General features: G+C 36.8%; 1 protein-coding gene across 3 annotated transcripts in view; it reads left to right on the forward strand.

The window, feature by feature from the left end:
* LOC120517079 (peptide methionine sulfoxide reductase MsrA-like) overlaps positions 1-27184 on the forward strand; it is a 178140-nt gene that overhangs the window by 84906 nt on the left and 66050 nt on the right. For 2 of the 3 annotated variants that reach the window (XM_039739166.1, XM_039739167.1), the window contains exons 2-4: positions 2618-2686; positions 7356-7475; positions 23645-23749. In XM_039739166.1, the coding sequence (XP_039595100.1) occupies positions 2618-2686; positions 7356-7475; positions 23645-23749 (294 nt within the window). The remainder of the gene's footprint in view (positions 1-2617; positions 2687-7355; positions 7476-23644; positions 23750-27184) is intronic. The other variant, XM_039739168.1, reaches the window with a different exon arrangement.

A 27184-nucleotide genomic window follows, 5' to 3' on the forward strand; every position in this document is an offset into this window, starting at 1 on the left:
GCTACAGGCATAATAATACATTTTCAAAGGAAACTGATCATGGAATTTGGCAGGTAGCCTAGGAGCATAGATATTGTGAGTGAGAACCCAAGAACATTCTTCCTGGTCCATAGCCACACCACTCCACAAGATACTCAGCCCTGGAACCACATTTCCTAAAGTCTAAAATTGTATGTAAATCAAAAATCCTGATAGCTACCAACAAAGTCAGAAAATGTGCAGCAGGTGGGGGAAAGAATGTGTATGGAATGACTTAAGATGAGAAACATGAAAAGATGAATGGGCATGCAGATGAGTAGGGAGAGACAATTTGTACATGACCAGAGAAACTCTCTAGAGAATAAGAGAAGGACCAATGAACTAGTGCGAAGGCGATGTAAGCCAAATGTTACAGTTTGAAAGCCACAGCTTCTATCCCAACTAGTACACCCGGAACACGAGACATGGAGACAGTATTAACCTGAGCCAACTGTGTCCTAATCATAGAGCAGATGTTGTGCAGAGCGGTTAAAAAAATTGGACAAGGCAGCAAGTGAAGAAGATGCATCTCTCTGCATCTCAAAATATGAAGCTCAGAACCAATTCGACATTCAGAAGGAAACATACTCAGAGAGGAATTAAAAAGAGCATTCCAATGAAATTTAGCTAAAGACACTGCATCAGCCCAGTCAAAAGTCAAAATTAAGTCAAACAGAAAAAACTGAAGTCGAAAAACTGTAACAAACCTAGCACTATTTGAAAAGGAATGCTGTATTTTTATCTAACTACTTGCACGGCTACCATATTTATACTGTGGAATCCGGTGATGTAATGGGTGCAATGAAACAGGGTCACTTCAACTGTCCCACCAGTGTGCATAATAAAATAAATGAAATGAATTAGTGCACAAAATTAATGCATATTAAAACAAACTTCTGAATGCCTCACAGTTCATTGAGCCTCGTATTATGAAGTCATTCAGTTTAAATGCTGTCCCAAATTTAACTTTTCTTGCTCTCCCTTTCCCAAATTATGCAGTTTATTAATTCAGAAGTCATTTCATATACCACCACTTTTGGTATTGTACTGGCCTTCTTTTGTTGTCCAATTCAATTCATTTTAATAATGTTGTCTCTCATGATATGATGCTCTCCAGCTGCTGCCTCCTTCTCTTGAGTTCAGGTCAGAAAAAAAAAACATTAAAGCCAGCATATTTGGTTGCTTTGACTTCTTTTGCTCTGGACTTGTGTGCCTTTTGAGGTTTATTGAACATACATACTTCACATGAGGGCTGTGGTGATCTTGAAATTTCCAGAAAAGTCCTGAATGCAGTTTCCCCTTAAGAATAGCAGAAAACTTAACTTTCTATGTAATATTTAATCTCAAAATTGTCATGACTTAGTAGGCTCTAATGTGACCTTTGTAGATCTTCAAGAAATAGATGTTTAATGTGCCACAGGTATCGGCACTGTACTGACTGCGCGAGATGGCAGCAGCTTTGAGAGGACCCGGAATCAGAAGAAGTCAAAAATTTCAAGCCTGGTTTTAGAAGCAAAAAAACATATAGTTAAGCAAAAAGTGCTCAGGACTTGTGTCAAAATTGTAGTCAGAAATTGTGGGAGAAACAAAAATAAATGTAACACGTAATCAGAATATTAAGTCATAGTGAAAAAGTACAGCAAGAAAATTCTGTTACTAGGAATTTGTAAACAACAAAGAATGAACACAAAGGTCCCAATGTGAAGCATTAAAACTTACCAAATAAGTATATTTTTGAAGCCAAAAATATTGAATATTGATTCACGTCTTGAGATTGTAAATATATCGCAAAACAGTGTATCCATGTTGTTTGAAAGATTTTTTTTCAGTAATTACTGAATAATTGTCTATGAAACAGGATAGTAATTCACATTTGGCTGTCAACTTTCAATGTCAATAAGAGTGTTTGGCGAAGACTTTCCGAGGTGAACCCGTGCCCCGGCCCAGAATGGGTACTGGTATGGAATATGTGCAGCAAAGTGAAGTGCATAGCAAGTCTCCTTTTAAAATGGTTTACTCTCCCATAAATGTTTTGCTTTTCAACTTTTTTTCCCCTTCTTAAAACAACCTGGAATCACTGTTTTGCAAAATGTGTACAATCTCAAGATCCGGATACTCAATAGCATTTTTGGCTTTAAAAATGTACTTATTCAATTAGTTTTAATGCTTTTTTTTTTACATTGGGACCCCGGTATCCATAAGCTTCATTATAAAATACAAGAGCAGGTTAGTTTTTTATTTATATATAAAATAAACCTGACTTTAGAATACAGTTTCATGTTCCAAAATAATACATGCCACGATTGTGAAGAAAAAACTTCAACTTGAAAAATACCAAACTTATCTTTTAATTATAAATAGAAAGATGTAACTGGGAAGGCTAATCCAGTAATGTCTTAGGATGCATATGTGACAATGGCTGCCACATACTTTTGTGTTTTGTCATTAAAATATGGGGCATAGGGATCATTCTTGCTATTTTAATAAATTTACAATATGCTCAAGACATAATTTGTACTGCATTAACATCTTTTATTAAAAACGGCTTCAGAATGATGCCATAATTACTGATGATATCTCTTACTGATTTATCTTTCAGGTAAGCATGCAGTCAGTGGTCATCCTGTGAAGGAACCCTTTCCTGAAGAAATGGAACGTGTAATTTTTGGTAAGCTAATAATACAGTATATAACAAAACAATTCTAAATGGGGATAAATCAGGTAGTGTATATCTATCTATCTATCTATCTATCTATCTATCTATCTATCTATCTATCTATCTGTCTGTCTGTCTGTCATATTGTGCCCTATCTATCTATCTATCTATCTATCTATCTATCTATCTATCTATCTATCTATCTATCTATCTTATTGTCTATCTTCATATCTATCTATCTATCTATCTATCTATCTATCTATCTATCTATCTATCTATCTATGATATAGTGTTTTCTATCTATCTATCTATCTATCTATCTATCTATCTATCTATCTATCTATCTATCTATTATATAGTGCCTTTCATATCTATCTATCTATCTATCTATCTATCTATCTATCTATCTATCTATCTATCTATCTGTCTGTCTGTCTGTCTATCTATCTATCTATCTATCTATCTATCTATCTATCTATCTATCTATCTATCTATCTATCTATCTATCTATCTATCTATCTATCTATCTATATTCTATCTATCTATCTATCTATCTATCTATCTATCTATCTATCTATCTATCTATCTATCTATCTATCTATCTATCTATCTATCTATCTATCTATCTATCTAAATTCCAGCCTTTTGATCTTTTGATTCATGAAGCATCTTTCAAAGTAACCATGGCTCTTAGCTAAGATATAGGTTGTTTCTGGTGATTGGCAGAAATGATCAGACCCAGTGATAATAGAAAGTACAAAACATGAAATTCATTCTAATTATATTTCCCAGATATTTATTGCTTCTTTTATTTGCCTGTTACATGCCTTTTCTGAACATATAGATAACGTAGAACAACCAGATTCTGAAAGAATCTAGAAAGGCCCCTCTGAGAAAGCGACGGTTTATTGGGGAGTGGGGACTGAGGATATCGCGGTCACGTTTTCACTGCTCAAACACACGACTAATCTGAAGAATAAAGCCAAACAAATGCAGTTTCTAAATGACTCATATTTTATTACTTTATTGCTTGTGTACTTTAAACAACACCATCTGCACTTACATGGAGGAGTATTACTGTGTTATCTACAGCCACTTTGCCGCATGTTGCACAAACGATAACTCAATTGAATCAGAAAGCCCCACACAGCCACTCGGATTGTATTTTATTGGTGCTACTGAATGATATGAGAACAGCCCAAAGTTTGCACAAATTCCTTCAAATTCTGGCCTATCTGGTACTCTTATTGTTTTCAGCACCTTTATATTTTTTGTTATTGATATACTGAGTTATATCTCTGTGACCTCTACAGGAAACAGAACTTCTGGATCCACATGTTGGGCATATTAGTTTGTGGTTCGCAGAACCAAATCCATCTTTTTTCAGAAATTGAAATTCTCTGTGAAGTTTATTGTTATCTCTTTCTTCGTTATTTCCTAGTTATACTAGGAAAAAGGCATAGTCATATAGACAGGTTAAGCTGTTTCGAAATGAAGCACCTTGATATCACATTTACACAGTTCTCAGTTTGTAAGCTTCACTTCATAAATAGAGAATAGCTGACGGGTCTGATGTTGACTGCTTTGAATATACTGTAACTGGTTATTTTTATTGCATTGAAGGATGTGCACTTCAAAGTGCTCTTTCTACAACAACTTGTGTACTGCTCAGTCGATGAAAGGAGAAATGAGTCATGTTTAAAATACAGGGACAAATGAGAATTTTTAATAAATGAATTCTCAACACTACAATTGTCCAAGAAATATGTGACTGGACATCTGGTGACTCTAGGACTGCCTGAGATGCTAGAAGTGAGTTCTCCGTCTTAGTTATGAAGGAGGCTGTCTTTTAAATTTCTCTTGGGTTTAATTTTGAGATGAGTTATGCATATGGGTAGAATCAGTCACATTTTGGCTTATACACTAAACAGAATTTATTTCATAAAAGATTGTGATTATTTTGTAAGGAGGAGTTTGACTCATGTAGAGTTACTTAGAATTATTTAACCTGATGTGAATTTTGATGCTGGTATAGCAAAAAACATAGAAAAGAGAGAGGTGGAGGATAAGTTGCATGAGAAAAAAAAAAAGTCATTGAGAGGTCCATGCGGAGCACAGAATCCTGTCCCTTCATCACATGCTTTAGCATCCATTCCAACATCTTGTTCTTGCAATATTTTTCATGGTAACAGCCCAATTTATGGAGGTGTTTTTCCACTTTTCTGCCTGGAATTTTTATTTTCTAATTTACTTCTTTAATTCTAAAGCAGTTTCCAGTTACTCTGAAACACATTAACTCTTTCAGGGCGGGTGTCGACTTTTGTCAAAAGGAGGGTTTGATGGTGGTAATCAACTGTAAACGGTGACAAAACCTGTCGTTATGTTTTAGGTGGACACTCTTTTCTAGAAGGAAAGTTAGCTTCATTGATTTGACCGACATTCTCAAGTAAGCAGCGAGGAGTAAACAGTGGCAGAAATGGCATTGACATCTGGCGAGATATTGAAGCGAATGCATAAATCAAAAATACGCTGTGGACGACGTTTGCATATTTTTACTCCTTTGGACTCTGACTTGTGATCGAAAACAAATGTGAGGTACCAGCATCAACTGATCATAGTCCTGAACAGGTTTGTGTAGCTAATGCACACATGGCAGCGTTTGTCTGGGAGAACCGCCACTTACAATGACAAGAAGTACAAACCATATTGCGATGCACTGTGCCTGCCGCCACCACACATAGACAGCCTGTATGCTGCGCATTTCTGGCGAAGATGTGGCCACAGTGTGCAGCAACAGAAATCTTATGTTGATTTCTGTATGGAAAAAATATTCAGCCCTCAAAGAGTTAAACACATTAAAGGGTATCATTGTCTCTAACAACCTTTTTCCGCTGTCACTGTAGGTCATACCTGTATCATTAGATATGGTATATGAGCTACAACTCTGTGTGATGCTGATTGAATTGTATTTTCACTTCCCGTAGCAATGCCTACTATGTAGGATCTCCACATGCTTCTATTGTGACATTGGTGAGACAACCTAAATGAATATACCAGTGTTGTGTCACCTACATTTTATGGTAATGAGTACAACCGTTCTTCGTTTAGACATAGATGTTCTTGCACTTGTGCAGAACAACAACTTAAGAAAAGGAAAATATCAAAACTTCCAGCATGGGCTGGCTTCACAACCAGGACAGAATGCGTTCCATTGCCTGGTCGGAAGGCCAGTATAACTGAGAAACAGGGGGAGACATTATATACAGAGCAGTGGCTCCCCAATACAATAGATAGCAGTACACTCAGGCTAGGATTCCCACATGGATACCCACAAGGCATTATGGGCAGGGCCGGCACCACCATTAAGGCGAATACTTAATTCCTAATTCGCCTAGGGCGCAGATCATAAGGGGACACAAAATCCAGTCGGTTGATGCATTAATAAGCTTGGCCTAGGGAACAAAATAACCTAGCACTGGCACTGATTATGGGAGGTGTAGTTCCGTGGGACAGCCTGGTTGAGAGAAGCTATTGGGATTAGTAGTCCCTACTTTGTAAGACATCTGATTGACTCAGAAGTACTTCCATCGGGCTTTGCCCTAGCACTGGAAGTACTCCCAGGTCTAAGATAAAAAGAGGCTCTGTGCCACATCCAGGAGAGTCGGAGCCAGGAATAGGAGATGGGCAACACTCTGGGAGGAGTGGTGGAGAAAGAAGAGAGGGAGAAGAGAAAGAATCAACATTTGGTGGTAGAATATTGTTAAAGAAGCCTTTTGTAATGTATTTGTTAATAATTAACCTTAAAATTTTTACTGAGGACTTAATTGCTGTGTGTTTGCGTTTGGAGTTTGGTAATGCCCCCTGCTGATCATATCAGACAATGTTAGAATTCAGGGGATTACTAAATGTGCCTCCTCAAGTGCTCCTCAGTGCTTGCATGGCCCATTTTATTTATGCATATTTGGATTGGCAAAAAAGGTCCTGTAACCTCTATTATGTGACCTCAGTATTATCATCTCTCATTTATGTGCTTCTTCTCTTAGGACATAGCTTAGAATTTTATTTTCTTGACCCTGGATTATGACAGCTGCTTCCTGTGTCCAATTTCTGATACGAATTGAACTCCATACTTTTATAGAAGACAAATTCTAGTACCCTTTATCATACTAGGGTGTTGTGCCAGGTTAGCCATTATGGATGTAGTGAGAAGTCAAGCAAAATGACCCCTTTTATTATCTAACTAAAAAGATTACAATATGCACATTTTCAAGGTAACTCAGACCCCTTTTTCAGGCATTCTCGCTTGCATATTGTAATTATTTTAGCCAATAAAAGGTGTCATTTTGCTTGACTTCTCACTAAGTACCCTTATTCCAAAATTCTTCTCCATCATTTGTATAAACAAATTCAACTATTGCTGACCCCAGAGAAATACTGTAGACTTCGCCTGAGGGCAAAACATTTTCACTGACTGCCTTTTGTCTTTTTTCCTTTTTTATTTTTGTAAATTATTTTTCAATTCAATATAGCAGTGCTGATTACCTTCATTTTTTCTGGGGGGTTCACAGAGTGCTGTATATTTATTTGGAATTTAGATTATTAAGAAGTTTTCTAGATTCAAATTCATATTGGTTTGTTGATTGGTTAGCTTACTTTGTATTTCCCTTGTTTGTTGTTTTAGGAATGGGCTGCTTTTGGGGAGCAGAGCGACGTTTCTGGAAGACCCCAGGTGTTTATTCTACACATGTAGGATATGCAGGAGGCTTCACAGTGAACCCACTATATAAGGAGGTTTGCTCAGGTACTCATTATCAATCTTGAGATACTTACAAAAAGGAAAAGGTTTGTTCTGGATTCACAAGGAATAACCTTCATTCTGTATAAAATGACAGACCAGGGAATTCAGACTCCAGCCCTGGAGGTCCACAGTGGCTGCAGGTTTTCATTCTAACCCTTTTCTTAATTAGTGACCCGTTTTTACTGCTAACTTCTTTTGAATTCATTTTAATTGACAAGTTTATTAAAGATTTGTTTCCCAGAATTTCTTCATCATTCCTCTGAATTGTTTCATGAAATGAAATGTGAAGTAAGTGAGCCAACAGAAGACCAACTAAATCAGTGACTCAAACTCCATCCAATTTCACTCCAACTAGTTGCTTCATTAGGTGCAGAGTCTTGTTGTTAATTAAACCCGCTCTTTTATTCCAAGGCTTGTTGCTGCTCTAATTGTGCAATAGCAGATGTTTCAGAAATTATTGATTATTTCTTTACTTTTCTAAAAGCAATGTTAAAATGTTTTGGGGACCTGAGCAAATCAACATTCCGGAGACCTCCACCCTTTTTATTTTCAGATATTGTATGATGGTCACAGTTTGCTCATCATGTTTCGCTTCATTTTGTATCTCATTATTGTTTGGTTGCCAGTTTAGGAAAAAGAAACAATTTTTGGGTCTGAGTCTTCAAGAGCAATTCAAATAAGATGAATTCAAAAGAAGATGTATTAGCAGCAAAAACGCGTCACTAATTAAGAAAATGGTTAGAATGAAAACCTGCAACCACTGCAGCCCTCCAGGACCGGAGTTGGGGACTCCAGCAATAGACTGATATGTTTTTTTTTTTTTTCATTTTCTCAATTTTTGAACCCAGAACTGATCTTTACAAAAGCTAGCACCATGCGACCCAAGTGGACAGATTAAAAGGTTTCTAATTTTGTTTAATAACCAATTAACATTTAAATATGACTAACTAAAGATAAGCTGAGGGAGTTTAGTATTAAGACATTGAAGGAATGGCCAATGAAAAATTGAGCTTTGCAGGCATATATGAATAATAAATAAAAAATTAAAATCTGTCATTTAAGCAGTGGTAGCATTTAGAATTACTATACTTGGCTGTATTTTTAAATCAAATTAATAGATAAAAAATATATTAATTTCTCTGAAAAGCATGAAAATTTCTGGGTGTAGCCAAACATTTGATTAGTATTAGTATCTGTGCAATATGTTTCAATATTACTGCATTTTCTCCAAAGACAAATATTTCTTAGAATAGTGTAGAAAGCTACCAATTCAGACTTACCAATTTTTAATTTTCTGGGCACTCATTTATGTGTATTTTTTTATACTGTATGCTGATTTTCCTTAACAAAATCCCAAAGAAACAAAACTACAACAGAAAATGTAAACACAAAGGTAACAGATGCACACAATATATAGTGATTTTATTATATAATGTCATCAATTTTGTACTTAATATTTTCCCCTTTCAGTTTTCTAAAAGTTTTTAATGAATAATATCACATTATCTTATCAGTACTTATTGGTGCTTGCATATTCTTGGACTTAAGAATATGCAAGCTGAAGATGCTAACATTTGCAAAAATTGGAAATTGTACTAATCCTTAAAATGCTAATGTTTAAGTACAGATGAGCACATTGATGTGCATACTGCCATGCAGATGGTCTGGCCTGTTGATTTTATTATCTGTCAGAGATGATTAGCATAGACAAACTTGCGTTCTAAAACTTCACCCATTACTGCTGGATTATGTACTGTGAAGCAGATACTTTTATGATCACATCAGTAGTATATACTTTTCAGTACAGTTGAAATAAATATTTTTCCAAATTACTATATATGAAAAGACAAACAAATATTCCATTCTGTTTCAGGCTGCTTGATGCCATTACATGTCACGTCAAAAGCTATTTAGTTTAAAGTGCTATTTTCCCAGACATACATCATACTTAGCACTCTGGTCTGATCCCTTATAAATGATGCTGAAGGCCCTCACTGCTGAAATATTTCCACATTTTTTTTAATTAGATGTAAAACCTTTCCACTGTAAAGTTATCTGTGCTCCATTATTATTAATGTTAGATTAATATGCTCTGACTAGCCATGACATCAGTCTAAGATGGGTTACAATTTAAATAATCAATGTATGCCTCAGTGTTAATATTTGCAGTGTACAATGCAATGTATATGTCTTTGTTACTTGCCATTTAGTATGGAATTTGAACGTAGTGGTAATGTTTGTGATGTGCCACCTATTGGAATGACAAATGCAATGCATTTTATTGCTAATATGTAGTTAATGAACCATCTTTTGGAATGACAGAGACATAGCAACTGGATGGATACACAGACAGACACTTATCATTTTATTAAGGTGGATATGCAGCTCTGCGTCATTGTTATTTGCCCCTCTTGTTCACAGAAAAAAAAAAAATGAATGAATCTTCTATATACCATATATACTCGTGTATAAGTTGGTCTTGAAACCCAACAAATCAATCATAAAATCAGACCCCGACTTATATGCCTGTTCAAAAATGCGACACTTCATTTTTTTTTTTTTTACATCTTCTTGCCTTCTCCAATCTCAAACCAGTTTCTCAGATGCATCAAATCTTGTTGCAGCAGCACAATTACCAATTTCTTTTGCCACTTCAACGACTTTTAATTTAAAACCAGCTTAATATTTTCTTCTAATCGAACACTCCATTGTAGATAAGGGATGCTCTTACGATAAAGGTGTATGAGGGTGTGAGATACAAAAAACACTAAACAGTGCAAACGTCGCTTCGGAATAGTTTGGGTACTACCGTGTGGTCACGTAGGCACATTAAATTGAAGATTAAAAGGCTGTGTGGTTACTGGTTACTATCTCAGGTGGGCGTTAGCATATCGTAATATCTTGGATTAATAGCATGAGTTTTCCGCATTCGACTTATACGATCGACACTATAAAATAACGGAAATTATACGGTAAAATCAACCCCGACTTATCTGCGGGAGAACTTATCCGCAAGTATACTGTATATGGTAGTTAGTTTTCTCTTAGTACTAATGCTCCTGTTCCATTTCTAACCAGGCAAGTTTAAGTTTTCCATAGCCACAGTTCATGTACTATGCTTATTGTTTTTATTGCTGAGCCTTTCTTTTTATGTGTGTGTGAATTTGGCTTTAGAGTGCAGTTTTCATTTTCACTCAGTACTATGAATAAATCATTGTACAAATATAACCATTTTCAATATCGGATTGCTTTGTAACCCAATATCCACTTCCTATACTTTGTATTAAATATTTTCTCTTTGCAGCTACCATCTAGTCTAGAACAATTTTTAATTTCAAGATTACAAGATTCTGCTTCACAAGACTTTCTGATAGGTCTACAATGAGCTCATGGAGTGCACTTATTGAAAACGTCCAGGTGACTCAGTTAGGAGAGGCTGTCTCAGTCAGTTTCTGCCCAGACATTGCTATAGCAATTTAATAACAATGGCATCCTATCAGAGGCTTTAGCTTTAATTGAGGAATTGTAGGTTTGTATTATTATTATTATTATTATTATTATTTCACAATGCCTTTGGAGTAGTGTGACGTTTATGTAAATGTATACATTTTTGGTACTAATCTTTTACAATGCACAGAGGGACAAGCAGAAGGCATCGGGGATGGTTTAGCAGGAAAAGCTTTGACTCGACCAAACATGAAAGGGGGTTGGTGGGGGGGTGTTGTTAATCCCTGTCTGTTAAACATATCGTGTGTGTGTGTGTGTGCCTGTTTGTTGTTAGATCTGTCTAGTGGAATTAGGATTAGAATGTCTAAAAGTGAAGTGCCCATCTCATTGGGGAGAGATTTTCACTATGCGCTATCACTACTGTGTATGTCCCCTCTTTGTACCTTTAATATTCACCAGTATGTCAGTCATTTTGAGTGTACGTAATGTCTTAAATTAATTAAATATCTCTAAATATCATTTGGTACAAATTATATGCAATGAAATTATTCAAAGAAACTTCAATTATAACAACCATAAGATATGCTACAATTGAGCTAAAATAGCTTCTAATTCGCACCAACAGGCATCTTTGGATATTTAGTGGAAACTATTAAAGAACCTTGGGAACATTGCAAACACCAAGACGTAAACTGAAGAAACGAGTACACAAAATATTGCAGCAGATATTTATAGTGAGATGGTTTTAATTATTCTAGGTTTGCAAGAATGGAGAGGTAAGCAGAAGTAGACCAGTTTGGGGTTTAGGTGCGGAAATGTATTCTTACAGACTATTTCTAGTTTCTTTGAATACTTTCAGATGTCTTTCAATTTTGGATGAGAGTAGAAACAGACAAAATACACACCAAAAACCAATAAAATTTTGAAAAATTGAATGCAAAGTACTATTATATCTCCCCCAAGTTTTTGAATTTGGATGTAAGGCATGAAAGAGGAAAGGATTACATGTTCTCCTTTTTCAGCTTCTTTATTTGCCTCTACATGTCTTTGAATCCGCAGCTAATGTGGCCTAAATTTTAATGAATTTAGAACACAAAAATACATATATTTAAAAAAATATTGTATGATAGGAAACGGATTTTAAAAATGGTGAGGCAGTGAGATAATTAAGAATCTTTATTGTTGTACTTCCTAGTTCATGTTAACTGCGGGGTAGAAATCCAACAACTGGAAGAGCCTGTCAACAGTTTGTTGTAGTAGTCAATAATAATTTTTAGTATCCTGAAAAGTGACAAATTTCTTTACATTTTCTATATGTTTTAGCAAGAAAGGGTTAGATACTCCTGTAGTGTGAGTATTAATCAAAAGAAAATTGTTGTCAAAGACAACATTTACATTTTTTTGAGATTCATGGAACCCCCTGAGAATAATGTTGACAGTTTCACAGTACTTTTTGTTTAAGTTCTAACCATTATTAATCACATACTAATTCTTCAAAACAACAAATCAAACAACTCAGGAAGCTAAAATTGCTTTGACTGATAATAGACCTGAGTGTTTTTGTGTGATATTGGCTGCTAGTAATGAATACAGAGGAGGCCATATCAGTCCTTGCATATCTGACTTCAGAATGATGAAGTGCCAACATCACATTTCTCTACGTCTAAAACAATTTAATAAAAATCGACTCTACCATGTAAAAACAGCATCTGATAGTCCGGGGAGGTTCTTAAGTCTACATAATGGAACGCTGTGGTCAGCAGTGTCAAAAGCTGCAATTAAATCTTAGTGATCATAATTGGATTTTATTTTTCAAATGCCAAGGAATTATCTTTGAGGAGGACATGCCCTAACTGTCTCAGGTCATTTCTCTTTTTTGCTCAGAGAGTCCAACAGTGCAGAGAAGGTTAGGTCCCTCAAGCTTTCTGTTGAAAACATTACAATTACTGATTGGTGAGAGTAATTTGGAAAGGTCACAATATTAAGCTTCCACCTCGTTTGTCTCTTTTCTCATTTCTTTCTTTCTTTTCAAAGGCATTTGTCCAATTGTAGTATTTATTTTCAGTTTTAATTCCAGTCTACCCAAATTTACTGCATTTGTCTTAAATGTCAAAATCCAAAATCCAATACACAACTTCTAGTATATGTCCTTGAAAGCACTTATCTTCTAACTAATGCTACATACATTTTAGTTTAGAATTTGCTTTTTCAAGAACCAAGACTAAAAGGAGTTTCTTGATTTTTGTTGTTTTCTTTGTGAGATTATAATTGCTACCAAAGTAATTTAGCAGTCACATTTAAGAAATTCCAAAGTCAAAATGTTGCATGATTTTTCAAATATAAACTATTTTCACCAAACAAAGTCAGCTTTTAGACTCTGGGTGTGCTTGGGGTGAGATCTCTTACTTCATTCTGTTACTGTAGGCAGGAATCCCTTTCTGAGAAAATGTGCCATAGCCAAAACCTAATACAAAAGTAAACCTTTTTAAAATTAATACAAAGTTGTAAATTGTTAACTCTGTAGGTTTCATACTGAAAGCTTGGAATCAGCTTAAATAAATGTATTGGATGGAATACTGAATGTTTCCAAAAAGAAACAATGTGGATTATAACAATAGACATTTTTCAGTATTTTTCATTTCTAGAATCAAGATATTAGTGTGGCCTATTGAATACCCTGATCAAAAAAAGAAAAAATGTGTTTTTGTGCCTGACAGAAATTTTTAGCTGTTCCTTATAGGTTTGAGGATCCTGAATTTAAATCTGGCAATTAAATAGCTCTAATCCATTTAGTTTTTGAGAGATGAAGGTTTTAAATAAAAACACATTATTTTAGAGAAACATTATGCATTTTTTTTGTTAATTATTTAGACTGGAGGGAAAAAATTACAAATTACACTTTTAAATGTTTCAAATATAATTATTACTTGGAAGTTTTTTTTCCTCTTATAATCCTCAGAAGGTGTTTCCCAGTGGAATTATCAGCAGATGTCCACTAACAGAGACTCACTCCACTTTCCATTGTAACATCTCTCCATTTCCTCCTTTGTATTCACAAGAAAATTGTGTCACACTCATCAGAAGCCTCCCATGTTCTTTTTTTTCAACTTAACACTGTTTGGATTTAAAGTTTATGTCATTGGAAAGCTTCTGGATTTGTGATCCAATGAAGATACCTTCTTTTATTTTTGCTTTTCTTATGTGATGAAACTTCTGTGTGACATATTACTTACTTATGAATATGCTTGTATGTATCACACGCTTCATATTTTTTTGCTGCCTTCTCAATTGTGTAATTCGGTTTTGTTTCAGCACTCTTTGGAACTGTTGCTTTTTGTCTGTGCACTGCATCAGTTCACGTGAGCCGCTCGGTGTACATGCATCGAAGGTTCCCAGCTGTGCTGGTGCCATCTCGTGCGATGTCCACGGCTGTATTTAATGTTAGCTAAGACCCGGCACTTAAAAGTTTCTCTCACAGTTTCGCTGAGTTTGTGTCAAACACCACCCTGACCATCTCATCTTCCTCTGCATAAGCACAGTCCTTCACCCGTGAATATTTAGCGGCAGTGTTTCTATTGGATTGCCGCTGACGGACGGCTTTATATGGGCAGGAACTAAACTAAGTTACGCCTCCCACGGGCATCAAGCAGAAGTCTATTATAGTATATGGACGAAAAAATAGGTTCCAGTTATGACCATTACGCGTAGAATTTCAAAATGAAACCTGCCTAACTTTTGTAAGTAAGCTGTATGGAATGAGCCTGCCAAACTTCAGCCTTCTACCTACACAGGAAGTTGTAGAATTAGTGATGAGTCAGTGAGTGAGTGAGTGAGTGAGTGAGTGAGTGAGTGAGGGCTTTGCCTTTTATTAGTATATATATATATATATATATATATATATATATATATATATATATATATATATATATATATATATATATATTTTTTTTTTTTTTCCTGGAGGATTTTAGTGCAGGGCGGCACAGTGGCGCAGTGATAGCGCTGCTGCCTCGTAGTTAGGAGACCCGGGTTCGCTTCCCGGGTCCTCCCTGCGTGGAGTTTGCATGTTCTCCCGTGTCTGCGTGGGTTTTCTCCGGGCGCTCCGGTTTCCTCCCACAGTCCAAAGACATGCAGGTTAGGTGGATTGGTCATTCTAAATTTGCCCTAGTGTGTGTTTGGTGTGTGGGTGTGTTTGTGTGTGTCCTGCGGTGGGTTGGCACCCTGCCCGGGATTGGTTCCTGCCTTGTGCCCTGTGTTGGCTGGGATTGGCTCCAGCAGACCCCTGTGTTCGGATTCAGCGGGTTGGAAAATGGATGGATGGATGGATTTTAGTGCAGACAAGCACTATACTGTGTTGGTCAATAAGCAACTGAGAAATTACTGGTGAGTTTGTCTGCACCTTGGGCATAGCGTGCAGCAGGGCTTATATCACAAACTGTTTTTCAGATATTGTCTATCAGTAATTAATATTTTTCTCAAAAAGGTTAACTTTTATTGTAACCTTTTATAATCCTTTTCACTTAAAGTGTTTGTAATACTGTGTAAGATGTAGGCATTTGTATTTCTTTGCTGTTTCATGTATCTTCTCTTCACAAAGCTGCTTATTTAAAAAGTACTGGGATTTTTTTTTCTTTTCTGTCTTTTCATCATTTTTTCCAATAAAACAGACCCTTCACAATTTAAAGATTAATAACAAGTTAGTCCAATAACTATAGATTTTCTGTTTTACTGGAAACTACTAGTTTATTTTTTTTATTTTTAAAAATTAAAGTGGTTAAAAAAATATAATAGAATGTTTGTAGAATTCTGTAAATTTATATTCTTACTGGAACGAAGAAGCACTAGCTAAAATACTACAGCTAGCTTTTAAAATTTCAAGATATCGTTTTGTACTAAGTGTTTGTTTTTTTAGAATTGATGTCAAACATTTAAGAAGAAGAATTCATTTAAACTGCAGTAGGTTTGCAGCTAACAAGCCTGGGGATCTTTCTGGCCACTTTAAGTCATCACTGCCATCAGGACTGGTTAGGTGTGTGTGTGTGTGTGTGTGCATCTGTGAAACCGCTGACCTTGTGGGAACGATTCACTGGGGGGCTCCTGAGGGCTGATTGTCAGGACAGTTGGAAATCTATCAGCTGTAGGCTCCCCGCTGTGGTCACTGGCCATTGTCTGTGTGCCCCTGGAAACAGTTGCTCTTTTCTCAGACAACCTTAAGCATGTTTTTGGTGCACATGGTGTAAAACAAGCTATGAGACGCAGCACTATAACAAGAATATATTTACCAGCTATTATTAAGAATTGATTCTAGGCTTATCTTATTTTTTCACACATAATGAACTCAAAAGTACGGTAGCTGGAAGTTCAGTCAAATAGTTTAACTTTAGAATTGTTAAATACAATTAATTTAAATGTATCTTGTCTCATATTTCCATGGTCACTTCACACTCGTGCCATGCATACATCCATCTAGTACCTGTACTCACTTACCCCAAATGTAGGATCATGAGGTATCTGGGTACCTACAGTGGTAAGAAAAAGAAAGGAACGCCTTGGGAATGACCTGACTTTTCTTTATTAACTTGTCATAAAGTGTGATCTGATATTCATCAAGTCACAAGAATAGACAAACACAATATGCTTACACTCATAACACACAAATAATTGTAATCATTGTGTTTATTAAACACCCCATCAAACATTTACAGTGTGCTGTAGAGAAAAGTAAATGAACCCTTCGATTTAAGAACTGGTTGAACCTCGTTTGAGAGCAATAACTTCAAGTAAACCCTGCTGCCAGCTGAGGATCAGACCTGCACAACACCCATGTGGAATTTTGAAACATTCTTCTGGTACAGAACTGCTTCAGCTCAGTCATTTTCTTAGGAACTCTGGTGTGAATGGGTCTCTTGATGTCATTCCAAAGCATTTCTGTTGGGTTAAGGTCTGGGATCTGACTGGGCCGCTCCCAAAAGGTTTCTTTTCTTTTTTTTTTTTTTAAGCTATTCTGTAGTAAATGTACTTCAGTGTTTAGTGTGATTGTCCTGCTACTTTACCCAACTTCTACTGAGCTTTAGTCAGCAGGCAGCCTCCTTGACATTTCTCTTTTAGGCTGTCTTTAAAAACTTAGGAATTCATTTTGCAATCTTTAATGGCAACCTGTCCAGGTCCCAAGGCAACAAAGCGGCCCCGCATCATGATGCTTCATCTACCATACTTCAATTCTGGGACAATGTTTTAATGTTCTACTGCTGAATATTCTTCCCAAACAATTCAACCTTATTTTCTTCAGTCCAAAAAACATTTTCCCAATTGTGTTATGGAGTGTTAAGGTGGTCTTTAGCAAATGACAGGTGTGGAGCAATGCTTATTTGAAGAGCAGCATCTTCTTCTTCTGTGTCCTACCAAGTATACCCTGCTTTGTCAATGTTTTCTATATGGTAGACTCATGAACAGAAATACTAACCTGTTCCAGTAATTCTGTCAAGCCCATAGCCTGCAGTCTCGAGTTCATTTTTACCTCATTGAGCCTTTTGCATTGTACCTTTCTAGTCATCCTAACTGAATGCCCACTTCTAGGGAGGCTGGCCACAATACTGAATAATTTCCCATTTTACATCATTTGTCAAAATGTGGACTAATGAATATGTACTGTAAACTCTTTGAAATTAATTTGTAACCCTTTCCATCTTCATGCAAATTAAAAATAACCTGACAGTATATCTTCTGAGATCTCTTTTTGCAAGGCATGCTTTGCGTCAGCAGATACTTCTTGTAAATAGCAAACTCAAAATATTTGAGTCTATTTTTATTGGTCAAATTAGCTTGAAGCCACGCCTCCAATCTCAATTCCAGGTTTTCCAACCTCTGACTCTAGTTAGCTTTTATTGAAGTCATCGGCCTAGGGGTTCACATACTTTTTTTTCCAAACTAGTGATGTATTCAATATGTACAGGAACAATACAATAATATATGTGTTATTAGTTAAAACAGATAAGTGTTTTTTTTTTCATTATTATATTTTAGATAACGATCAGACCATATGCTAAGATTAGTTATATATATATATATAAACTGCTCAAAAAAATTAAAGGAACACTTTGAAAACACATCAGATCTCAATGGGAAAAAGAAATCCTCCTGGATATCTATACTGATATAGACTGGGTAATGTGTTAGGAACGAAAGGATGCCACATCGTTTGATGGAAATGAAAATGATCAACCTACAGAGCCCTGAATTCAAAGACACCCCAAAAATCAAAGTGAAAAAATTATGTGGCAGGCTAGTCCATTTTGCCAAAATTTAATTGCAGCAACTCAAAATTGTACGCAGCACTTTGTATGGCCCCTGTGTTCTTGTATACATGCCTGACAACATCGGTGCATGCTTCTAATGAGATGACAGATGGTGTTGTGGGGGATCTCCTCCCAGATCTGGACCAGGGCATCACTGAGCTCCTGGACAGTCTGAGGTGCAACCTGGTGGCATTGGATGGACCAAAACATAATGTCCCAGAGGTGTTCTATTGGATTTAGGTCAGGAAAGTGTGGTGGCCAGTCAATGGTATCAATTCCTTCATCCTCCAGGAACTGCCTGCATACTCTCACCACATGAGGCCAGGAATTGTCGTGCACCAGGAGCCACTGTACCAGCATAGGGTCTGACAATGGGTCCAAGGATTTCATCCTGATACCTAATGGCAGCCAAGGTGCCTTTGTCAAGCCTGTAGCGGTCTGTGTGACCCTCCATGGATATGCCTCCCCAGACAATCATTAACCCACCACCAAACTGCTCATGCTGAATGATGTTACAGGCAGCATAATGTTCTCCATGGCTTCTCCAGACCCTTTCACTTCTGTCACGTGCTCAGGGTGAACCTGCTCTCATCTGTAAAAGCACAGGGCACCAGTGGTGCATCTGCCAATTCTGGTATTCTATGGCGAATGCCAATCGAGCTGCATGCTGCTGGGCAGTGAGCTCAGGGCCCATTAGAGGACATGGGGCCCTTGGGTCACCCTCATGAAGTCTTTCTGGTTGTTTGGTCAGAGACATTCACACCAGTGGCCTGCTGGAGGTCATTTTGTAGGGCTCTGGCAGTGCTCATCCTGTTCCTCCTTGCCCAAAGGAGCAGATACTGGTCCTGCTGATGGGTTATGGACCTTCTATGGCCCTCACCAGCTCTCCTAGAGTAACTGCTTGTCTCCTAGAATCTCCTCCATGCCCTTGAGACTGTGCAGGGAGACACAGCAAACCTTCTGGTAATGACACGTATTGATGTGCCATCCTGGAGAAGTTGGACTACCTGTGCAACCTCTGTAGGGTCCAGGTATGGCCTCATGCTACCAGTAGTGACACTGACTGTAGCCAAATGCAAAACTAGTGAAGAAACAGTCAGAAAAGATGAGGAGGGAAAAATGTCAGTGGCCTCCACCTGTTAAACCATTCCTGTTTTGGGGTCATCTCATTGTTGCCCCTCTAGTGCATCTGTTGTTAATTTCATTAACACCACAGCAGCTGAAACTGATTAACAACCCCTCTGCTACTTAACTGACCAGATTAATATCCCATAAGTTTCATTGACTTTATGCTATACTCTGATTAAAAGTGTTCCTTTAATTCTTTTGAGCAGTATATATATATATATATATATATATATATATATATATATATATATATATATATATATATATATATATATATAGTGGTGTAAAAACTATTTTCCCCTTCCCGATTTCTTATTCTTTTGCATGTTTGTCACACAAAATGTTTCTGATCATCAAACACATTTAACCATTAGTCAAATATAACACAAGTAAACACAAAATGCAGTTTTAAATGATGTTTTTTATAATTTTGGGAGAAAAAAAAATCCAAACCTACATGGCCCTGTGTGAAAAAGTAATTGCCCCCTGAACCTAATAACTGGTTGGGCCACCCTTAGCAGCAATAACTGCAATCAAGCGTTTGCGATAACTTGCAATGAGTCTTTACAGCTCTGGAGGAATTTTGGCCCACTCATCTTTGCAGAATTGTTGTAATTCAGCTTTATTTGAGGGTTTTCTAGCATGAACTGCCTTTTAAGGTCATGCCATAGCATCTCAATTGGATTCAGGTCAGGACTTTGACTAGGCCACTCCAAAGTCTTCATTTTGTTTTTCTTCAGCCATTCAGAGGTGGATTTGCTGGTGTGTTTTGGGTCATTGTCCTGTTGCAGCACCCAAGATCGCTTCAGCTTGAGTTGACGAACAGATGGCGGACATTCTCCTTCAGGATTTTTGGTAGACAGTAGAATTCATGGTTCCATCTATCACAGCAAGCCTTCCAGGTCCTGAAGCAGCAAAACAACCCCAGACCATCACACTACCACCACCATATTTTACTGTTGGTATGATGTTCTTTTCTGAAATGCTGTATTCCTTTTCGCCAGATGTAGCGGGACATTTGCCTTCCAAAAGTTCAACTTTTGTCTCATCAGTCCACAAGGTATTTTCCCAAAAGTCTTGGCAATCATTGAGATGTTTCTTAGCAAAATTGAGACGAGCCCTAATGTTCTTTTTGCTTAACAGTGGTTTGCGTCTTGGAAATCTGCCATGCTGGCCATTTTTACCCAGTCTCTTTCTTATGGTGGAATTGTGAACACTGACCTTAATTGAGGCAAGTGAGGCCTGCAGTTCTTTAGACGTTGTCCTGGGGTCTTTTGTGACCTCTCGGATGAGTCGTCTCTGCGCTCTTGGGGTAATTTTGGTCGGCCGGCCACTCCTGGGAAGGTTCACCACTGTTCCATGTTTTTGCCATTTGTGGATAATGGCTCTCACTGTGGTTCACTGGAGTCCCAAAGCTTTAGAAATGGCTTTATTACCTTTACCAGACTGATAGATCTCAATTACTTCTGTTCTCATTTGTTCCTGAATTTCTTTGGATCTTGGCATGATGTCTAGCTTTTGAGGTGCTTTTGGTCTACTTCTCTGTGTCAGGCAGCTCCTATTTAAGTGATTTCTTGATTGAAACAGGTGTGGCAGTAATCAGGCCTGGGGGTGGCTACGGAAATTGAACTCAGGTGTGATACACCACAGTTAGGTGATTTTTAACAAGGGGCAATTACTTTTCACACAGGGCCATATAGGTTTGGATTTTTTCTCCTAAATAATAAAAACCATCATTTAAAAACTGCATTTTGTGTTTACTTGTGTTATATTTGACTAATAGTTAAATGTGTTTGATGATCAGAAACATTTTGTGTGACAAACATGCAAAAGAATAAGAAATCAGGAAGGGGGCAAATAGTTTTTCACACCACTGTATATATATATATATATATCCTTCTCTATAAAAGTGGTCGGGATTGTCCGTTTGTTCGTTTTTCCAGGTAAAAGATGATTTTCTACTCCAGACTGTTCAATATCTTCTTCTTCTTTCTTACTATATAAAAGCCGTCGGGATTGTCCTTCCATCCCGTGAGTGGAAAGCGTAGCGGTATTCCGCTTATCACAGACTTACTACTTGCAGCTTGCGATGCAGGCGACATGATGTGAGCAGAGTTCTGGTGCTCCCATCGTTCCCTTGTTTTTGTGCGCAATGCGCTGGAAAAATAGACAAAATTATGTCTCTGGAAATAATTAATGTTGATGGAGTACAAATGTCTCACCGCGTAGTAAATATCAGGGAGGTTCATAGAAAAAAAGTTTAAATTTCATCACAAAAATAACAGAAACTACGAGTATTAAAGTAATACTGCTCAAATGCAATATAACCAAATTAATGAGTTTGTATAAAATATCAAATTGATCTACATATTGAATTGCCTTAAGAAGTGGTCAACTTAAAAGTTGGTCGCCTTAAAAGGCGGGTCAGCCTAGTATAAGTTATTTTCAAAGGGTACAGATACTTTTTCTTGTCACTTTATCCTCATAGCAGTATGCCCAAGGTAAAAAAGGCCTTAGTTAAGGCATTTGTCCATCACTGGACACACTCACAGTCACTCATACTGGAATAATTTAGACTCACCAGTTAAACTCATAATCATGCTTTGGAATATGGAGGCTGAAAATCAGAGTACCCAGTGAAAAACCAACACAACATGTGGACAACATGCAAACTCCACACAAACAGTGGCTGGCCAAGAAATCAAACACAGGAGTTCAGACCGGCAAGGAATTTATGAACTATTGATTTTTCCAAAAATTGTATTTGTGAGGTGTATTCATTTCCTAAATAGACACTTAGCAATTTAACTGTTTATCAGTACATGATGTATTGATTTTATACAATAAGTAATTAGTGACCATTTTCTTTGTTGTGATATACAGTACTCTTTAATAAATAAGGTGTTGTGTAACCCCTTGAAATCACCAATAGTTTCAGTCTTTCTTCCACACACATGAGTGTGTTAACAACCCTTAGACCATTGATTGCAAGTTCTTTTTTACCATTTCAACTTGTTTGCAGATTAGTGCTTTTAGAATCAAGGAAAGCCATGAGTTAAAAGTATATGAGACAAGTAGATGGAAGGCTCCTGCTGGTGGGTTCAGGAGGTGAGGGAACAGTGTTCCATATCTTTAAATTGCAGTCACATAAATATATACATTAGTATATTAGAACAATGAAGATGAGAACACGCATTCGGCCCCACAAAGCTCACCATGTCCTATTCACTTAATTGTTCCAAAATAACATTGAGTTTTGAAAGTCCCTCAAGTCCCATAAATATATATATATATATATATATATATATATATATATATATATATATATATATATATATATATATATATATATATATATATATATATATATATATATATATATATATATATATATATATATTAGATTGCTGCAGCCCCAGCACTGACCCCTGTGGGACACCACTCTTAACATGCAGCCGATGCATATAATATGCTTCTAAAAATTAGGGAACATTTGTATATGAAACAATCATAATTAAAACATTAGTGGTTAACCTATAGTGGTTTGGATATATTTTATTTTTAAGTATTTTTTTAATCAGTTATTATATAAGGACTTGTGTTGTAGATGCAAATGGGATAAAGTTAATGAATGTTAATGAAAAAGTAAAAATTGAGGACTCTGAATCTTTCAAAAGCAGTTCAATTAAAATCAAGGCAAATCAAGTAAATTCGAGTATTTGGTCACTAATTAAGAAGGTGGCTAAAATGAAAACATGCTGGCATTGCAGCTGTTTAAGATCTGAATTGGACACCCCTGCTTTATGTGATTCTTAGCTGCGTGATGTTGGTCACACTGGCTTGTAAGCTTTTGGTGGAGGTAAGTTCAACGCTGCTTTTGAGTTGCAGGTAGCAAATTGTTGAAATGAGTGTTCCTTCATCGTGTAGAAATTTTCCTAAGGTCAGTTGTGAAGGATTATTAGGGTTTAAGGCAAATAATTTTCATGATGGGTGACAAAAATTTTCCCAACATCTTTCAAAGCAAAGAGATTGTCAGGCAGCAAACAAAAATGTGATGTGTGCCAAACAAACCCCGTATATAGCAGAATAAATGCACAGCAGGTTCAGTTAATCAGTTTATCAGTAATGTAAACTTAACCATAGCTTCTAAATATTTTTTTTATAATTTATTTTTCATGATAGTCTTTATTTTTCATAATAGTCTGAGAATATGAAATCCAATTCTCTTTGATAAGGTTTGCCATTTATTTTAAAAGAGTAGGTTTTTCCCAGCATGTAAAAATATTATTTGTAAATCCGCAGGTCTTACTGGGCACTCTGAGGTAGTGAGAGTCATCTATGAACCAAAGAAAGTAAGTTTTGAAGAGCTGTTAAAAATCTTCTGGGAGAATCATGACCCCACACAAGGTATTATCTTCAGATCCACATATGTGCTTTTTAAATACTGAACATTTGTGTCATATACTGTATGTAAATATAAGTATGTGGTAGCTTGAGGTACAGGTTGTTTTTTTTAACTCACTGAAGACTTTTAGTAGTAATATTTGTAGTTAAATGTCTTTTATTTTTCTGTAAAAGGTTGTTAATTTGAAGGAAGACAACGATGATAATACTATGAACAAGATATCTTTATTTTTCCTTGTACGTTGAGCAAACTCTTGGTACTTATATTACAATTAATTCAGCTCAGAGACCTTATCATATATGACTGCTTCCCTGTATTCTTTCTCATCATTTGGTTATTGAGCAGCTGTGCCTTTTGGTCAAATCCCAAGTAAGCTTACAGCACTAGTATGGTGATAACTTGTATAATCGGTTAAGCTTTCAGTGGGTTTACTTTTTGCTATTGAAGTTATTTACTGGTATTTACGCTTAAGAAATTCACAGTTAAGTTCTCTTTTAAACAGAATTTTATTTTAAAGTATGTTAGTCACAGAAAGATACACATTTCATTGCAAAAGTATAATTTGTCAGTATCATGGACATAATATTGACATCATTCTGGTTTCCTTAAATAGTTTAATATTTCTCATCTATGTTTTTCCTGTTTACTTCATTTCTTTGTTCTGTGTTTTGCTAAAGCAGAATGAGTACATGAATCAACAAACCAAACTGATTTTACAATGTATGCATTAACCCAGCGTCTTATAGTTCCTTTTTCTTTTTGACATTTTTAATACCTTTATACATATATTGGTAGAATATAGCAGTGATAAATCTAATCATTTAGATTTTGATTATTAAATAATTTTGGTCATACAATCTATCATATGCGTTCCCTCCATTTTTTGTATTGAGAAATTAGAGCTATTGTTTATAATGTGGACAAAAGAAAATTATTGACTGCAAATTGTTAGTATTATTAGTTATGTTAGAGGTTATGTCAAAATTTTCAGGCAGAAAAAGCTCATGATTAGCTTATGTTTTTTACTATAGTAGTAGCTGCAATAAATTCACTAAGTTTTATGGGAATTAGGTTTAAATATGTAAAAATGTAAAAAAAAAAATAAGGTGCTGCCTCTAAGCACTCATATGTGTGTTTTTATATATATATATATATATAGTGACTAGCAAAATACCCGCGCTTCGCAGCGGACAAGTAGTGTGTTAAAGAAGTCATGAAAAAGAAAAGGAAACATTTTGAAAATAACGTAACATGATTGTCAATGTAATTGTTTTGTCACTGTTATGAGTGTTGCTGTCATATATATATACACACACACACACACATACATCCACATATACAGTGGGTACAGAAAGTATTCAGACCCCCTTCAATTTTTCACTCTTTGTTATATTGCAGCCATTTGCTAAAATAATTTAAATTAATTTTTTTTCATCATTAATGTACCCCATATTGACAGACAAAAAAAGAATTTTTGAAATTGTTGCAGATTTATTAAAAAAGAAAAACTGAAATATCCCATGGTCCTAAGTATTCAGACCCTTTGCTGTGACACTCATATATTTAACTCAGGAGCTTTCCATTTCTTCTGATCATCCTTGAGATCACCTTCATTTGAGTCCAGCTGTGTTTGATTATACCAATTGGACTTGATTAGGAAAGCCACACACCTGTCTATATAAGACCTTACAGCTCACAATGCATGTCAGAGCAAATGAAAATCATGAGGTCAAAGGAACTGCCTGAAGAGCTCAGAGACAGAATTGTGGCAAGGCACAGATCTGGCCAAGGTTACAAAAAACTCTCTGCTGCACTTAAGGTTCCCAAGGGCACAGTGGCCTCCATAATCCTTAAATGGAAGACGTTTGGGACGACCAGAACCCTTCCTAGAACTGGCCGTTCGGCCAAGCTGAGCTACCGGGGGAGAAGAGCCTTGGTGAGAGAGGTAAAGAAGAACCCAAAGATCACTTTGGCTGAGCTCCAGAGATGCAGTCAGGAGATGCGAGAAAGTTGTAGAAAGTCAACCATCACTGCAGCCCTCCACCAGTCAGGGCTTTATGGCAGAGTGGCCTGTCGGAAGCCTCTCCTCAGTGCAAGACACATGCCAGCCCGCATGGAGTTTGCTAAAAGACACCTGAAGGACTCTGAGATGGTGAGAAATAAGATCCTATGGTCTGATGAGACCAAGATAGAACTTTTTGGCCTTAATTCTAAGCGGTATGTGTGGAGACAACCAGGCACTGCTCATCACTTGTCCAATACAGTCCCCACAGTGAAGCATGGCGCTGGCAGCATCATGCTATGGGGGTGTTTTTCAGCTGCAGGGACAGGACGACTGGTTGCAATCGAGGGAAAGATGAATGCGGCCAAGTACAGGGATATCCTGGACAAATGAGACAATGACCCTAAGCACACAGCTAAAATAATGAAGGAGTGGCTTCACAACAACTCTGTGACTGTTCTTGAATGGCCCAGCCAGAGCCCTGACGTAAACCCAATTGAGCATCTCTGGAGAGACCTAAAAATGGCTGTCCACCAACATTTACCATCCAACCTGACAGAACCGGAGAGGATCTACAAGGAGGAATGGCAGAGGATCCCCAAATCCAGGTGTGAAAAACGTGTTGCCTCTTTCCCAAGAAGACTCCTGGCTGTATTAGCTCAAAAGGGTGCTTCTACTAAATACTGAGCAAAGGGTCTGAATACTTAGGACCAGGTGATATTTCAGTTTTTCTTTTTTAATAAATCTGCAACAATTTAAAAAATTATTTTTTTTGTCTGTCAATACGGGGTGCTGTGTGTACATTAATGAGGCAAAAAATTTATTTAAATGATTTTAGCAAATGGCTGCAATATAACAAAGTGAAAAATTGAAGGGGGTCTGAATACTTTCCGTACCCACTGTGTGTATATATATATATATATATCTACATATATACACACATACATATACACACACACATATATAAACATATATATACATATACACATATACATGTATACATATATATACATATACATATATATATATATATATAAACATTTTAAAAGGTGCTATATAGCGCCCGACCCGGCACAGACTTACGCAGAGGCACGTGTAAAACAAATAGGCTTTTTATTTTTCTTCACCCGTGGGCGCACGTCTTCCCCGTGTCCCACAGGCCCAACACAGTCCCAAAGCACTTTATACAGAGCTCAAACAACCCTTCCTGGCACCACCACTCCTCCCAGGCAACCTCGTCCTCTTCCTCCTGATTCTGGCCTCAAATAAAGGGATGCTGGCCCGTTTTATAGCCCACCCGCAAGTGTTCCAGGTGCTTGACCAGCTGGTCCTGATTGCACCTCCGGGTGGGGCTGATAACTTGTCCATCCGGGTTGTTGGCTCTCGGCAGCACCCTCTAGCAGCCACCCCATCTCCCAACCAGGCTGTGGAGGAC

This window comes from Polypterus senegalus, chromosome 17, assembly GCF_016835505.1.
Source record: "Polypterus senegalus isolate Bchr_013 chromosome 17, ASM1683550v1, whole genome shotgun sequence".
In the NCBI taxonomy this organism is placed as follows: Eukaryota; Metazoa; Chordata; class Cladistia; order Polypteriformes; family Polypteridae; genus Polypterus; species Polypterus senegalus.